A 17,330-nucleotide genomic window follows, 5' to 3' on the forward strand; every position below is an offset into this window, starting at 1 on the left:
TTTACCTCTACCTCTACCCCTACCTTTAACTTTTACCTTTATCTCTACCTCTACCTTTACCTCTACCTTTATCTCTACCTCTACCTCTACCTTTACCTTGACCTTTTACCTCTATCTCTACCTCTACTTTTACCTTTTACCTCATCTCTACCTCTACCTTTACCTTTTACCTCTACCTTTACCTTTTACCTCGATCTCTACCTTTACCTCTACCTTTACCTTTATCTTTATCTTTACCACTACATCTACCCCTACCTTTACCTTTTACCTCGATCTCTACATTTACCTCTACCTTTACCTTTATCTTTCCCACTACCTCTACCTCTACCTCTACCCCTACCTTTACCTTTTACCTCAATCTCTACCTTTACCTCTACCTTTACCTTTTACCTCGATCTCTACCTTTACCTCTACCTTTACCTTTACCCTTACCTTTACCTCTACCTTTACATTTACCTTTATCCCTACCTTTACCTTTTACCTCGATCTCTACCTCTACCTCTACCCCTTACCTCGATCTCCATCTCTACCTCTACCTTTACCTTTTACCTCTACCTCTACCTTTAACCTCTATCTCTACCCCAACCTTTACCTTTTACCTCTACCTCTACCTTTTACCTCTACCCCTACCTCTATCCCTACAACTACCTTTACCTTTTACCTCTACCTCTAACCCTACTTTTACCTCAATCTCTATCTCTACCTCTACCTCTACCTTTACCTTTTACCTCTACCTCTACCTCTACCTCTATCTCTACCTCTACCCCTACCTTTTACCTCTATCTCTATCTCTACCTCTACCCCTACCTTTACCTTTTACCTCTATCTCTACCTCTACCCCTACCTTTACCTTTTACCTCTATCTCTACCTCTACCACTACCTTTACCTTTTACCTCAATCTCTACCTTTACCTCTACCTTTACCTTTATCTTTATCTTTATCTTTACCACTACATCTACCCCTACCTTTAACTTTTACCTCAATCTCTACCTTTACCTCTACCTTTACCTTTTACCTCGATCTCTACCTTTACCTCTACCTTTACCTTTACCCTTACCTTTACCTCTACCTTTACATTTACCTTTATCCCTACCTTTACCTTTTACCTTGATCTCTACCTCTACCTCTACCCCTTACCTCGATCTCCATCTCTACCTCTACCTTTACCTTTTACCTCTACCTCTACCTTTAACCTCTATCTCTACCCCAACCTTTACCTTTTACCTCTACCTCTACCTTTTACCTCTACCCCTACCTCTATCCCTACCCCTACCTTTACCTTTTACCTCTACCTCTAACCCTACTTTTACCTCAATCTCTATCTCTACCTCTACCTCTACCTTTACCTTTTACCTCTACCTCTACCTCTACCTTTTACCTCTATCTCTACCTCTAACTTTTACCTCTATCTCTATCTCTACCTCTACCCCTACCTTTACCTTTTACCTCTATCTCTACCTCTACCCCTACCTTTACCTTTTACCTCTATCTCTACCTCTACCTCTACCTTTACCTTTTACCTCTATCTCTACCTCTACCCCTACCTTTACCTTTTACCTCGATCTCTACCTTTACCTTTATCTTTATCTTTACCACTACCTCTACCTCTACCTCTACCACTACTTTTACCTCGATCTCTATCTCTACCTCTACCTTTACCTTTTACCTCTACCTTTTACCTCTACCCCTACCTTTAACTTTTACCTTTATCTCTACCTCTACCTTTACCTCTACCTTTATCTCTACCTCTACCTCTACCTTTACCTTGACCTTTTACCTCTATCTCTACCTCTACTTTTACCTTTTACCTCATCTCTACCTCTACCTTTACCTTTTACCTCTACCTTTACCTTTTACCTCGATCTCTACCTTTACCTCTACCTTTACCTTTATCTTTATCTTTACCACTACATCTACCCCTACCTTTACCTTTTACCTCGATCTCTACCTTTACCTCTACCTTTACCTTTATCTTTACCACTACCTCTACCTCTACCCCTACCTTTACCTTTTACCTCAATCTCTACCTTTACCTCTACCTTTACCTTTTACCTCGATCTCTACCTTTACCTCTACCTTTACCTTTACCCTTACCTTTACCTCTACCTTTACATTTACCTTTATCCCTACCTTTACCTTTTACCTCGATCTCTACCTCTACCTCTACCCCTTACCTCGAACTCCATCTCTACCTCTACCTTTACCTTTTACCTCTACCTCTACCTTTAACCTCTATCTCTACCCCAACCTTTACCTTTTACCTCTACCTCTACCTTTTAACCTCTACCCCTACCTCTATCCCTACAACTACCTTTACCTTTTACCTCTACCTCTAACCCTACTTTTACCTCAATCTCTATCTCTACCTCTACCTTTACCTTTTACCTCTACCTCTACCTCTACCTTTTACCTCTATCTCTACCTCTACCCCTACCTTTTACCTCTATCTCTATCTCTACCTCTACCCCTACCTTTACCTTTTACCTCTATCTCTACCTCTACCCCTACCTTTACCTTTTACCTCTATCTCTACCTCTACCTCTACCTTTACCTTTTACCTCTATCTCTACCTCTACCCCTACCTTTACCTTTTACCTCGATCTCTACCTTTACCTTTATCTTTATCTTTACCACTACCTCTACCTCTACCACTACTTTTACCTCGATCTCTATCTCTACCTCTACCTTTACCTTTTACCTCTACCTTTTACCTCTACCTCTACCCCTACCTTTAACTTTTACCTTTTACCTCTACCTCTACCTTTTACCTCTATCTCTACCTCTACCTTTTACCTCTATCTCTATCTCTACCTCTACCCCTACCTTTACCTTTTACCTCTATCTCTACCTCTACCCCTACCTTTACCTTTTACCTCTATCTCTACCTCTACCTCTACCTTTACCTTTTACCTCTATCTCTACCTCTACCCCTACCTTTACCTTTTACCTCGATCTCTACCTTTACCTTTATCTTTATCTTTATCTTTACCACTACCTCTACCTCTACCTCTACCACTACTTTTACCTCGATCTCTATCTCTACCTCTACCTTTACCTTTTACCTCTACCTTTTACCTCTACCTCTACCCCTACCTTTAACTTTTACCTTTATCTCTACCTCTACCTTTACCTCTACCTTTATCTCTACCTCTACCTCTACCTTTACCTTTTACCTCTATCTCTATCTCTACCTCTACTTTTACCTTTTACCTCATCTCTACCTCTACCTTTACCTTTTACCTCTACCTTTACCTTTTACCTCGATCTCTACCTTTACCTCTACCTTTACCTTTATCTTTATCTTTATCTTTACCACTACATCTACCCCTACCTTTAACTTTTACCTCAATCTCTACCTTTACCTCTACCTTTACCTTTTACCTCGATCTCTACCTTTACCTCTACCTTTACCTTTACCCTTACCTTTACCTCTACCTTTACATTTACCTTTATCCCTACCTTTACCTTTTACCTCGATCTCTACCTCTACCTCTACCCCTTACCTCGATCTCCATCTCTACCTCTACCTTTACCTTTTACCTCTACCTCTACCTTTTACCTCTACCCCTACCTCTATCCCTACCCCTACCTTTACCTTGTACCTCTACCTCTAACCCTACTTTTACCTCAATCTCTATCTCTACCTCTACCTTTTACCTCTACCTCTACCTCTACCTCTACCTTTTACCTCTATCTCTACCTCTACCTTTTACCTCTATCTCTACCTCTACCTTTTACCTCTATCTCTATCTCTACCTCTACCCCTACCTTTACCTTTTACCTCTATCTCTACCTCTACCCCTACCTTTACCTTTTACCTCTATCTCTACCTCTACCTTTACCTTTTACCTCTATCTCTACCTCTACCCCTACCTTTACCTTTTACCTCGATCTCTACCTTTACCTTTATCTTTATCTTTACCACTACCTCTACCTCTACCTCTACCACTACTTTTACCTCGATCTCTATCTCTACCTCTACCTTTACCTTTTACCTCTACCTTTTACCTCTACCTCTACCCCTACCTTTAACTTTTACCTTTATCTCTACCTCTACCTTTACCTCTACCTTTATCTCTACCTCTACCTCTACTTTTACCTTTTACCTCATCTCTACCTCTACCTTTACCTTTTACCTCTACCTTTACCTTTTACCTCGATCTCTACCTTTACCTCTACCTTTACCTTTATCTTTATCTTTACCACTACATCTACCCCTACCTTTACCTTTTACCTCGATCTCTACCTTTACCTCTACCTTTACCTTTATCTTTACCTCTACCTCTACCCCTACCTTTACCTTTTACCTCGATCTCTACCTTTACCTCTACCTTTACCCTTACCTTTACCTCTACCTTTACATTTACCTTTATCCCTACCTTTACCTTTTACCCCGATCTCTACCTCTACCTCTACCCCTTACCTCGATCTCCATCTCTACCTCTACCTTTACCTTTTACCTCTACCTCTACCTTTAACCTCTATCTCTACCCCAACCTTTACCTTTTACCTCTACCTCTACCTTTTACCTCTACCCCTACCTCTATCCCTACAACTACCTTTACCTTTTACCTCTACCTCTAACCCTACTTTTACCTCAATCTCTATCTCTACCTCTACCTCTACCTTTACCTTTTACCTCTACCTCTACCTTTTACCTCTATCTCTACCTCTACCCCTACCTTTTACCTCTATCTCTATCTCTACCTCTACCCCTACCTTTACCTTTTACCTCTATCTCTACCTCTACCCCTACCTTTACCTTTTACCTCTATCTCTACCTCTACCTCTACCTTTACCTTTTACCTCTATCTCTACCTCTACTCCTACCTTTACCTTTTACCTCGATCTCTACCTTTACCTTTATCTTTATCTTTACCACTACCTCTACCTCTACCACTACTTTTACCTCAATCTCTATCTCTACCTCTACCTTTACCTTTTACCTCTACCTTTTACCTCTACCTCTACCCCTACCTTTAACTTTTACCTTTATCTCTACCTCTACCTCTACCTTTATCTCTACCTCTACCTCTACCTTTACCTTTTACCTCTATCTCTACCTCTACTTTTACCTTTTACCTCATCTCTACCTCTACCTTTACCTCTACCTCTACCTTTACCTTTTACCTCGATCTCTACCTTTACCTCTACCTTTACCTTTATCTTTATCTTTACCACTACATCTACCCCTACCTTTAACCTTTACCTCAATCTCTACCTTTACCTCTACCTTTACCTTTTACCTCGATCTCTACCTTTACCTCTACCTTTACCTTTACCCTTACCTTTACCTCTACCTTTACATTTACCTTTATCCCTACCTTTACCTTTTACCTCGATCTCTACCTCTACCTCTACCCCTTACCTCGATCTCCATCTCTACCTCTACCTTTACCTTTTACCTCTACCTCTACCTTTAACCTCTATCTCTACCCCAACCTTTACCTTTTACCTCTACCTCTACCTTTTACCTCTACCCCTACCTCTATCCCTACCCCTACCTTTACCTTTTACCTCTACCTCTAACCCTACTTTTACCTCAATCTCTATCTCTACCTCTACCTACCTTTACCTTTACCTTTACCTCTACCTCTACCTTTTACCTCTATCTCTACCTCTACCTTTTACCTCTATCTCTATCTCTACCTCTACCCCTACCTTTACCTTTTACCTCTATCTCTACCTCTACCCCTACCTTTACCTTTTACCTCGATCTCTACCTTTACCTTTTATCTTTATCCCCTACCTTTACCTTTTACCTCGATCAAGTCTACCTTTACCTTTATCTTTATCTTTACCACTACCTCTACCTCTACCTCTACCACTACTACCGACTTTTACCTCGACCTCTACCTTTACCTCTACCTTTACCTCTACCTTTACCTTTTACCTCTACCTTTTACCTCTACCTCTACCCCTACCTTTAACTTTTACCTTTATCTCTACCTCTACCTTTACCTCTACCTTTATCTCTACCTCTACCTCTACCTTTACCTTTACCTTTTACCTCTATCTCTACCTCTACTTTTACCTTTTACCTCATCTCTACCTCTACCTTTACCTTTTACCTCTACCTTTACCTTTTACCTCGATCTCTACCTTTACCTCTACCTTTACCTTTATCTTTATCTTTACCACTACATCTACCCCTACCTTTACCTTTTACCTCGATCTCTACCTTTACCTCTACCTTTACCTTTATCTTTACCACTACCTCTACCTCTACCTCTACCCCTACCTTTACCTTTTACCTCAATCTCTACCTTTACCTCTACCTTTACCTTTTACCTCGATCTCTACCTTTACCTCTACCTTTACCTTTACCCTTACCTTTACCTCTACCTTTACATTTACCTTTATCCCTACCTTTACCTTTTACCCGATCTCTACCTCTACCTCTACCCCTTACCTCGATCTCCATCTCTACCTCTACCTTTACCTTTTACCTCTACCTCTACCTTTAACCTCTATCTCTACCCCAACCTTTACCTTTTACCTCTACCTCTACCTTTTACCTCTACCCCTACCTCTATCCCTACAACTACCTTTACCTTTTACCTCTACCTCTAACCCTACTTTTACCTCAATCTCTATCTCTACCTCTACCTTTACCTTTTACCTCTACCTCTACCTCTACCTTTTACCTCTATCTCTACCTCTACCCCTACCTTTTACCTCTATCTCTATCTCTACCTCTACCCCTACCTTTACCTTTTACCTCTATCTCTACCTCTACCCCTACCTTTACCTTTTACCTCTATCTCTACCTCTACCTCTACCTTTACCTTTTACCTCTATCTCTACCTCTACCCCTACCTTTACCTTTTACCTCGATCTCTACCTTTACCTTTATCTTTATCTTTACCATTACCTCTACCACTACTTTTACCTCGATCTCTATCTCTAACTCTACCTTTACCTTTTACCTCTACCTTTTACCTCTACCTCTACCCCTACCTTTAACTTTTACCTTTATCTCTACCTCTACCTTTACCTCTACCTTTATCTCTACCTCTACCTCTACCTTTTTGACCTTTTACCTCTATCTCTACCTCTACTTTTACCTTTTACCTCATCTCTACCTCTACCTTTACCTTTTACCTCTACCTTTACCTTTTACCTCTATCTCTACCTTTACCTCTACCTTTACCTTTATCTTTATCTTTACCACTACATCTACCCCTACCTTTACCTTTTACCTCGATCTCTACCTTTACCTCTACCTTTACCTTTATCTTTACCACTACCTCTACCTCTACCCCTACCTTTACCTTTTACCTCAATCTCTACCTTTACCTCTACCTTTACCTTTTACCTCGATCTCTACCTTTACCTCTACCTTTACCTTTATCTTTACCACTACCTCTACCTCTACCTCTTCCACGACCTTTTACATCTACCTCTACCTCTAACTTTCCTTGAATCCAAACAATGCTCTCGTATCTACCTTATCTTTTGTTTATACTCTCTTCTCTCTAGCAATAGCACATCCTGTCTACACATCCTGTCTACAGAAAGGGATTATTTATTTGATGTTTAATTCTCTCTCTCTCTCTCTCTCTGTTCTCTCTGTTCTCTCTGTTCACTCTCTGTCTCTGTCTCTGTCTCTCTCTCTCTCTCTCTCTCTCTCTCTCTCTCTCAGAAGGGGGGCTCGGCACACAGTTGTGGGCAGCTGAAAGTGGGACAGGTAATTCTGGAGGTGAACGGGGTCTCCCTGAGGGGTAGAGAGCACCGGGACGCTGCTCGCATCATCGCTGAGGCCTTCAAGACCAAAGAGAAGGACCACATTGACTTCCTGGTTACCGAGTTTAACACAGCCTTACTGCAAGGCCTTTAGCGCGGTCATATTTAGGCACCACACAGAAGAAAAGAGACTGAATGGACCACCTGAACAAGAAGGGACCTCCTGAACTAATGCTTGTTCCCATTTTCCTGCAGGGGCTTCAGCAGGACTTTGCACTTTAGAGAGCTGGAACAGATGGAGGAAGGAGGAGAAAGAGAGAACGGAAGGAGGGAGAAGTTTGATGGAGTGTTGCACCTGGGGACAAAATAAAGACAATCCGTTATTCTCCTGTAAGCCCCTTCTCCCTTCCCACATTGTTGTCCCTATATACCAACTTACCAAGCTGGACATGTAGTGTTAAAAAGCTAAAATGCACAACATCCTTCCTTAAGAAGAACCCACCGATAGAACACACAGTTGAAGTCGGAAGTTTACATACACTTAGGTTGGTGTCATTAAAACTGATTTTTCAACCACTCCACACATTTCTTGTTAACAAACTATAGTTTTGGCAAGTCGGTTAGGACATCTACTTTGTGCATGACACAAGTCATTTTTCCAATAATTGTTTACAGACAGATTATTTCACTTATAATTCACTGTATCACAATTCCAGTTGACTGTGCCTATAAACAGCTTGGAAAAGTAAAAAAAAATGATATCATGTCTTTAGGAGTTTCTGATAGGTTAATTGACATAATTTGAGTCATTTGGAGGTGTACCTGTGGATGTATTTCAAGGCCTACCTTCAACCTCAGTGCCTCTTTGCTTGACATGTGAAAATCAAAAGAAATCAGCCAAGACCTCTGAAAACAAATTGTAGACCTCCACAAGTCTGTTTCATCCTTGGGAGTAATTTCCAAATGCCTGAAGGTACCACATTCATCTGTACAAACAATTGTACGCAAGTATAAACCCCATGGGATCACGCAGCCGTCATACCGCTCAGGATGGAGACGCGTTATGTCTCCTAGAGATGAATTTACTTTGGTGCGAAAAGTGCAAATCAATCCCAGAACAGCAGCAAAGGACCTTGTGAAGAAGCTGGAGGAAACAGGTACAAAAGTATCTATATCCACAGTAAAACGAGTCCTATATCGACATAATCGGAAAGGCTGCTCAGCAAGGAAGAAGCCACTTCTCCAAAATAAAAAAGCCAGTTTGCAACTGCACTAAGATCGTACTTTTTGGAGAAATGTCCTCTGGTCTGATGAAACAAAAATAGAACTGTTTGGCCATAATGACCATTGTTATGTTCAGAGGAAAAAGGGGTGGCTTGCAAGCTGAAGAATACCATAACTGTGAAGCACGGGGCTGGCAGCATCATATTTTGGAGGTGCCTTGCTGCAGGAAGGACCGGTGCACTTCACAAAATAGATGGCATCATGAGGTAGGAAAATCATGTGGATATATTGAAGCAACATCTCAAGACATCAGTCAGGAAGTTAAAGCTTGGTTGCAAATGTGTCTTCCAAATGGACAATGACCCCAAGCATACTTCCAAAGTTGTGGCAGAATGGTTTAAGGACAACAAAGTCAAGTTATTGGAGTATCCATCACAAAGCCCTGACCTCAATCCTATAGAAAATGTGTGGGCAGAACTGAAAAAGCGTGTGCGAGCAAGGATCCTACAAACCTGACTCAGTTACACCAGCTCTGTCAGGAGGAATGGGCCAAAATTCACCCAATTAATTGTGGGAAGCTTGTGGAAGGCCACACAAAACGTTTGACCCAAGTTAAACAATTTAAAGGCAATGCTACCAAATACACTCAATTAGTATGTAAACTTCTGACCCACTGGGAATGTGATGAAGGAAATAAAAAAATGAAATAAATAATTATCTCTAACATTTCACATTCTTAAAATAAAGTGGTGATCCTAACTGACCTAAGACAGAGAACAACCCACCAATAGAACCTAAAATAGTCCAAGAACAACCCACCAACAGAACCTAAAAGCATTGAGAAGAACCCACCAATAGAATCTGAAATAGTCCAAGAACAACCCACCAATAGAACATAGTGGAATTGAGAAGAACCCACCAATAGAACCTAAAATAGTCCAAGAACAACCCGCCAATAGAACCTAAAAGCATTGAGATGAACCCACCAATAGAATCTAAAATAGTCCAAGAACAACCCGCCAATAGAACCTAAAAGCATTGAGAAGAACCCACCAATAGAATCTGAAATAGTCCAAGAACAACCCACCAATAGAACATAGTGGAATTGAGAAACCCCACTGATATAATCTAATACAGTGCATTTGGAAAGTATTCAGACCCCTTGACCTTTTTTTCTCCATATTTTGTTACGTTACAGACTTATTCTAAATTAAACATGTTCAATCAATCTCATCAATCTACACACAATACCCCATAATGACAAAGCAAAAGCAAGTTTTTAGAAATTGTTGCAAATGTATTAAAATCAGAAGTCCCTTATTTACATAAATATTTACTATGAGAATCAAAATTGTGCTCGGGTGCATCCTGTTTCCATTGATCATCCTTGAGATGTTTCTCCAACTTGGAGTCCACCTGTGGTAAATTCAATTGATTGGACATGATTTGGAAAGGCACACACCTGTATATACAGTATAAGGTCCCACAGTTGACAGTGCATGTCAGAGCAAAAACCAAGCCATGAGGTCGAAAGAATTGTTTGGAGAGTTCCGAGACAGGATTGTGTTGAGGCACAGATCTGGGGAAGGGTACCAATAAATGTCTGCAGCATTGAAGGTCCCCAAAAACACAGTGGCCTGTGAAGGTCATTGGTCAGGGAGGTGACCAAGAACCCGATGATCACTCTGACAGAGCTCCAGAACCTTCCAGAAGGACAACCATCAGCACTCCACCAATCAGGCATTTATAGTAGAGAGGCTAGACAGAAGCCACTCTTCAGTAAAAGGCACATTGGAGTTTGCCAAAAGGCACCTAAAGACTCTCAGACCATGAGAAACAAGATTCTCTGGTCTTATGAAACCAAGATTGATTTTTTTGGCCTCAATCAATCAATGAATCAAATGTATTTATAAAGCCCTTCTTACATCAGCTGATGTCACAAAGTGCTGCACAGAAACCCAGCCTAAAGCCCTAAACAGCAAGCAATGCAGGTTGCTAGGAAAAACTCCCTAGAAAGGCCAGAAACTAGGAAGACACATAGAGAGGAACCAGGCTATGAGGTGTGGCCAGTCCTCTTCTGACTGTGCCGGATGGAGATTATAACAGAACATGGCCAAGATGTTCAAATTTTCAAAGATGACCAGCAGGGTCAAATAATAATAATAATCACAGTGGTTTTCAGCACCTCAGGAGTAAATGTCAGTTGGCTTTTCATAGCTGATCATTCAGAGTATCTCTACCGCTCCTGCTGTCTCTAGAGAGTTGACAACAGCAGGTCTGGGACAGGTAGCACGTCCGGTGAACAGGTCAGGGTTCCATAGCCTCAGGCAGAACAGTTGAAACTGGAGCAGCAGCACAACCAGATGGACTGAGGACAGCAAGGAGTCACCAGGCCAGGTAGTCCTGAGGCATGGTCCTAGGGCTCAGGTCCTCCAAGAGAGAGAAATAAAGAAAGAATTTGAGAGAGCATACTTAAATTCACACAGGACACCGGATGAGACAGATATAACACACTGACCCTAGCTCCCGACACAAACTACTGCAGCATCAATACTGGAGGCTGAGACAGGAGGGGTCAGGAGACACTGTTTGGCCTGAATTTGAAACGTCACGTCTGGAGGAAACCTGGTAGCATCCCTATGGTGATGCATGGGGTTGGCATCATCATGCTGTGGGGATGTTTTTCAGTGGTCGGGACTGGGAGACTAGTCAGGATTGGGGGAAAGATGAACAGAGCAACATACAGAGAGATCATTGATGGAAACCTGCTCAGGACCTCAGACTGGGGCGAAGGTTCACCTTCCAATAGGACAACGACCCTAAGCACACAGCCAAGACAATGCAGGAGTGGCTTCGGGACAAGTCTCTGAATGTCCTTGAGTGGCTCTGCCAGAGCCCGGACTTGAACCCGATCAAACATCTCTGGAGAGACCTGATAATAGCTGTGCAGCGACGCTCCCCATCCAACCTGACAGAGGATCTGCAGAGAAGAATGGGAGAAACTCCCCAAGTAAAGGTGCCAATCTGACAGAGCTTGAGAGGATCTGAAGATAAAAATGGTAGAAACTCCCCAAATACAGGCAGTGGTGGATAAAGTACCCAACTGTCATACTTGAGGAAAAGTAAAGATATCTTAATAGAAAATGACTCAAGTAAAATTCACCCAGTAAATTCCTACTTGAGTAAATGTATAAAGGTATTTGGTTTAAAATACACTTAAGTATCAACATTAAAAGTATAAATCATTTCAAATTCCTTATATTAAGCAAACCAGCACCATTTTCTTGTTTTTTTAAATTAATGGATAGCCAGGGGCACACCGCACACTGCAACACTCAGACATCTTTACAAACAAAGCATGTGTGTTTAGTGAGTCCGTTTAGTGCGTGAATTGGAATATTTTCCTGTCCTGCTAAGCATTGCACATGTAACGAATACTTTTGGGTGTCAAGAAAAATGTGTGGAGTAAAAAGTACAATATTAGTCAAAAATATTAATAGAAAAGTAAAGTACAGATACTTAAGTAGTATTTTTACTTAAGTACTTTACACCTCTGAATACAGGTGTGCCAAATGTGCTTCAAAAACCTACTGAGTAAAGGTTCTGAATATTTCTGTAAATGTGATATTTCAGTATATACAGTATGTATTTTTTATAAACATTTGTAAAACATTTAAATATATATATATATATATATATATATTTTGCTTTGTCATTATGGGGTATTGTGTGTAGATTGATGATGGAAAATAAATAATTTAATACATTTTTGAATAAGGCTGTAACGTAACAAAATTTGGAAAAAGTCAAGGGGTCTGAATACTTTCAGAATGCACTGCATAACCTACGAATAGAACCTAGTATAACCTAAGAACCCACCAACAAAACCTAGTTTAACCTAAGAACCCACCAACAGAACCTAGTATAACCTAAGAACCCACCAACAAAACCTAGTTTAACCTAAGAACCCACCAACAGAACCTAGTATAACCTAAGAACCCACCAACAAAACCTAGTTTAACCTAAGAACCCACCAACAGAACCTAGTATAACCTAAGAAGAACCCACCAATATACTTTAATATAACCTAAGAGCTCACCAATAGAACCTAATGTAGTTGAACTGGTGTAATGTCATCAATGTTGTCATTCCATTTAGCCGCTTGCTTTTCATTCTCCCTGCTTTCACCTCTCCAACTGGTCTGCCTTTAGGAGCAGCTCTCCCCTCAGTGGTTATACCAAGATGGTGCTTTGAAAATGGATAGAAATTGTATCTAATCTTTGTCGAACTATACTTTTATGCCATCTCTAAAATACTTTTTGTATGATGTCTGTAATGTTTAATGAACTCTTGCACCCATACTTCTGTACATGCATATAATATTTAGTGAATATGGCACTGATACACCTTCAAGAGTTAAGAGGATTGGAGCTATTTATAATGTAATGTTAGATAGTCTGTGTATGTAAAAGGATCACATTTTAAAATGGATTGTATTAATTGACTTGCATCCATTTATGTGTTATTTATAACAATAGTTCCTTTTCTTTACTTTGTGTTCATGAGATGCAATTCTGAAAACTTAGCAAAGGCACTTCATGGGAGCTGTAAGCTAAGTCAGAGATGGTAATCCTGATAGAGGAAATTAGTCAACAGACTGCTAATTCATCGTTACAACGAGATAACTTTTCAATTATAGGTAACTGACTCACGACAAGCGGAGCAGGGGTGGAGGGAGTTGTATTCAGCCATAATCCACACTGTGTGTGAGAGAGAGAGGCTGCAACCTAAATGCCACCCTATGAGAGGCTGCAACCTAAATGCCACCCTATGAGAGGCTGCAACCTAAATGCCACCCTATGAGAGGTTGCAACCTACATGCCACCCTATGAGAGGTTGCAACCTAAATGCCACCCTATGAGAGGTTGCAACCTAAATGCCACCCTATGAGAGGTTGCAACCTAAATGCCACCCTATGAGAGGCTGCAACCTAAATGCCACCCTATGAGAGGCTGCAACCTAAATGCCACCCTATGAGAGGTTGCAACCCTATGAGAGGCTAAATGCCACCCTATGAGAGGCTGCAACCTAAATGCCACCCTATGAGAGGTTGCAACCTAAATGCCACCCTATGAGAGGTTGCAACCTAAATGCCACCCTATGAGAGGCTGCAACCTAAATGCCACTCTATGAGAGGTTGCAACCTAAATGCCACCCTATTTCCTATATAATGCACTACTTTTGACCATATAGGGTGTAATTTGAGACTCTACCTATATATCAATATAGTGTAGGATTCTAAGGCTTCCTGTTGTATTTGGGGATGCTCCAGGAAGGAGCAGGCCTGTGGATTCAGTATCAATTAACTCTAGTAATAGTTAGTAAGAGTATAAAAGAGAGCATATGATTATATAAAATGTATAACAGAGTATAAGATTGAACAAGAGTAGAGTATTGCAAGTTGTGTAAAACAACTGATCATATATGTTTCAATAAGCTTGTAATAAATTATGACAGAAGGTTTATATTGGTATTTTTTAATATTGTAAAAATTACAACGTTTTTGTGAATGCAAACAGTCCAGACATGATACATACTTTATATCTTGTCCACATATAAAGTATACACTATAAATACATTTATAGACATAATTATATATATATACATATATTAGAGAGAGAGAGAGAGAGAGAGAGAGAGAGACATTAAATTACTGTTTGACAGAATCACACAACTACAAACAATATCACAGTATTATTCCTGTCTGCTGTCACATTCTAGAATGTACTTTCTCGGGTTCTAGTTGGGTAACAATCACATAAGAAGCAAATTGACTAATTGTGACTTTGTCCCAAATGGCACCCTATTCCCTTTACAGTGCACTACTCCATTAGGGCTCTGCTTAACAGTAGAACACTATATAGGGAATAGAGGACCATTTGGGACAAGTGTATTGTATTAACTATAGCAGGGGAAGTTGGGCCAATGCCACATCACTTAAGGATTTTTCTTTGCACCAAAACAACGGCAAGAATGGATACATATAATAATTAAGATGAAAAACCCTATGCAGATCTAATGTAGACTATGTACAAGTCTGCTGCATCTTGATTCTTGTTTCTATACCTTATGTTGCCCAGGAGTAGGCTCAAGCTGTATGGGAAAGACCCCGACTGGACAATGTTTTAGACCTAGCCTGAGTGCTAGTCTGTTTGTGCTAGCATGCCAACTCTTTGTCATGCCAATGTTTGGCTTGACAATGACAGCAATGGAGAATGGAGTTAGCGAGACCAAGCACAGATCTGGGACCAGGCTAATGTTTCAGAGCTTCAGATGTAGCAGCCTATCATACACAGCTGACAGTCTTAGAGGTGTACAATCATAACCTAATGCTTACTGCACTAAAAGATCAGACATATTCCTCAACGCTGAATTGAATTGAATAAAGATTTACCAACTCATGTTTTGAATCCTGTTTGCCTGGTTAGGTTGAATATAGCTAGAACATTTCAAAATACACATTTTATTCAGACATTTTCCATTTCATGATACATTGAAACATCCTCAATTAAATGTTCAATTCAATACAACTTTATTTATCCCTTCAGGGATATATTGTCACCATAAATGGTAGGATGACGGTGTCTATTCAATTGGCTCAGTGTCACGCCTTGGTCTTAGTATTTTGTGTTTTAGTTTATTAGTTGGTCAGGCCAGGGTGTGACATGGGTTTATGTTTGTTGTATTTCTTAGTGGGGTTTTTTAGTTATTGGGATTGTGGCTGATTAGGGGTGTGTGTTGCATAGGTTTGGCTGCCTGAGGCGGTTCTCAAGTCAGGTGAGTCAGGTGATTCTCGTTGTCTCTGATTGGGAACCGTATTTAGGTAGCCTGGGTTTCACTTTGTATTTCGTGGGTGATTGTTCCTGTCTCTGTGTTAGTGTTCACCAGACAGGCTGTATAGGTTTTTTCACGTTCTGTTTGTTGTTTTTGTATTTATAAGTTATTTCGTGTATCGTCATTTGTTTAATTAAAAACATGAGTAACCAACACGCTGCATTTCGGTCCAACTCTCTTTCGACAAACGAAGAACGTCGTTACAGAATCACCCACCACACACGGACCGAGCAGCGTGTTAACAGGCAGCTGGAGCAGCGAAGGGAGGACGTTATGGTCAGCAGAGGCTTGGAGTATACGACGTGGGAAGAAATAGACGGGTGGGCGGCCGACCCAGAGAGAGTGTCGGAGCCCGCCTGGGATTCGCTGGAGCAGTGCGAAGAGGGATATAGGAGAATGGAGTCGAAAAGAAAGACACGGCGGCGCAGAGCGAAACCCGAAAATCAGCCCCAAAAATATCTTGGGGGGGGGGGGCTCAGAGGGAGAGTGGCTGGGTCAGGAGACAGACCTGAGCCAACTCTCCCTGTTTATCGTGAGGAGCCAAGGAGGAGACCAGAACCGGTGTTGGAGGTGAGCGAAGCAGAGACTGTGAAGGAGTTAATGGGGAAATTGGAGGAGAGAGTAATGAGGGAGTTGCTAGTTTGTTGCTTTAGGTACAAGATTCGTCCGACGGAGCGTGTCGGGGATTTAATGGCACCTGGGTCAGCGCTCCATACTAGTCCTGAGGTGCGTGTTAGTCGGCTGGTGAAAAATGTGCCTGCCTCACGCACTAGGCCTCCTGTGTACCTACCTAGCCTTGCACGTCCTGTGCCAGTCCTGCTCTCAGGCTCTCCAGTACACCTTCACGGTCCAGTCCATCCTGTGCCACCTTCACACACCAGTCCTCCGATGGCAGCTCCCCACACCAGGCTTCCTGTGCGTGTCCTCGATCCAGTACCACCAGTTCCAGTACCACGCACCAGGCCTTCAGTGCGCCTCGCCTGTTCAGCGCAGCCAGCGCTTTCTTCTCTCCTGCACTGTCGGAGTCTCCCGCCTATTCAGCGCTGTCGGAGCCTTTCTTCTCTCCTGCGCTGTCGGAGTCTCCCGCCTGTTCAGCGTTATCAGAGCCTTTCTCCTCTCCAGCGCTGCCGGAGCCTCCTGCCTGCATGGAGCTGCTAGAGCTGCCAGTCTGCATGGAGCTGCCAGTCTGCAAGGAGCTGCCAGTCTGCAAGGAGCTGCCAGTCTGCAAGGAGCTGCCAGTCTGCAAGGAGCTGCCAGTCTGCATGGAGTTGCCAGTCGGCAAGGAGCTGCCAAAGCTGTTAGTCTGCATGGAACAGTCAGAGCTGTCAGTTTGCAAGAAGCCGCCAGAGCCGTCAATCTGCATGGAGCAGCCAGAGCCGCCAGTCAGCATGGAGCAGCCAGAGCCGTCAGTCAGCATGAAGCAGCCAGAGCCGTCAGTCTGCCAGGATCCGCCAGTCAACCAGACTCTTCCAGATCTGCCAGTCAGCCAGACTCTTCCAGATCTGCCAGTCAGCCAGACTCTTCC

General features: G+C 41.9%; 1 protein-coding gene across 1 annotated transcript in view; it reads left to right on the top strand.

Annotated features, from left to right (window-relative positions):
- The window catches only part of LOC135513588 (whirlin-like), a 135,129-nt gene extending 127,288 nt beyond the window's left edge, over nucleotides 1-7,841 (top strand). The window contains exon 12 of the mRNA XM_064936474.1: nucleotides 7,647-7,841. Within this exon, the coding sequence (XP_064792546.1) occupies nucleotides 7,647-7,841 (195 nt within the window). The remainder of the gene's footprint in view (nucleotides 1-7,646) is intronic.
- The last annotated feature ends 9,489 nt before the right edge of the window (nucleotides 7,842-17,330 follow it).

Source organism: Oncorhynchus masou, chromosome 25 (assembly GCF_036934945.1).
Source record: "Oncorhynchus masou masou isolate Uvic2021 chromosome 25, UVic_Omas_1.1, whole genome shotgun sequence".
Classification (NCBI taxonomy): domain Eukaryota; kingdom Metazoa; phylum Chordata; class Actinopteri; order Salmoniformes; family Salmonidae; genus Oncorhynchus; species Oncorhynchus masou.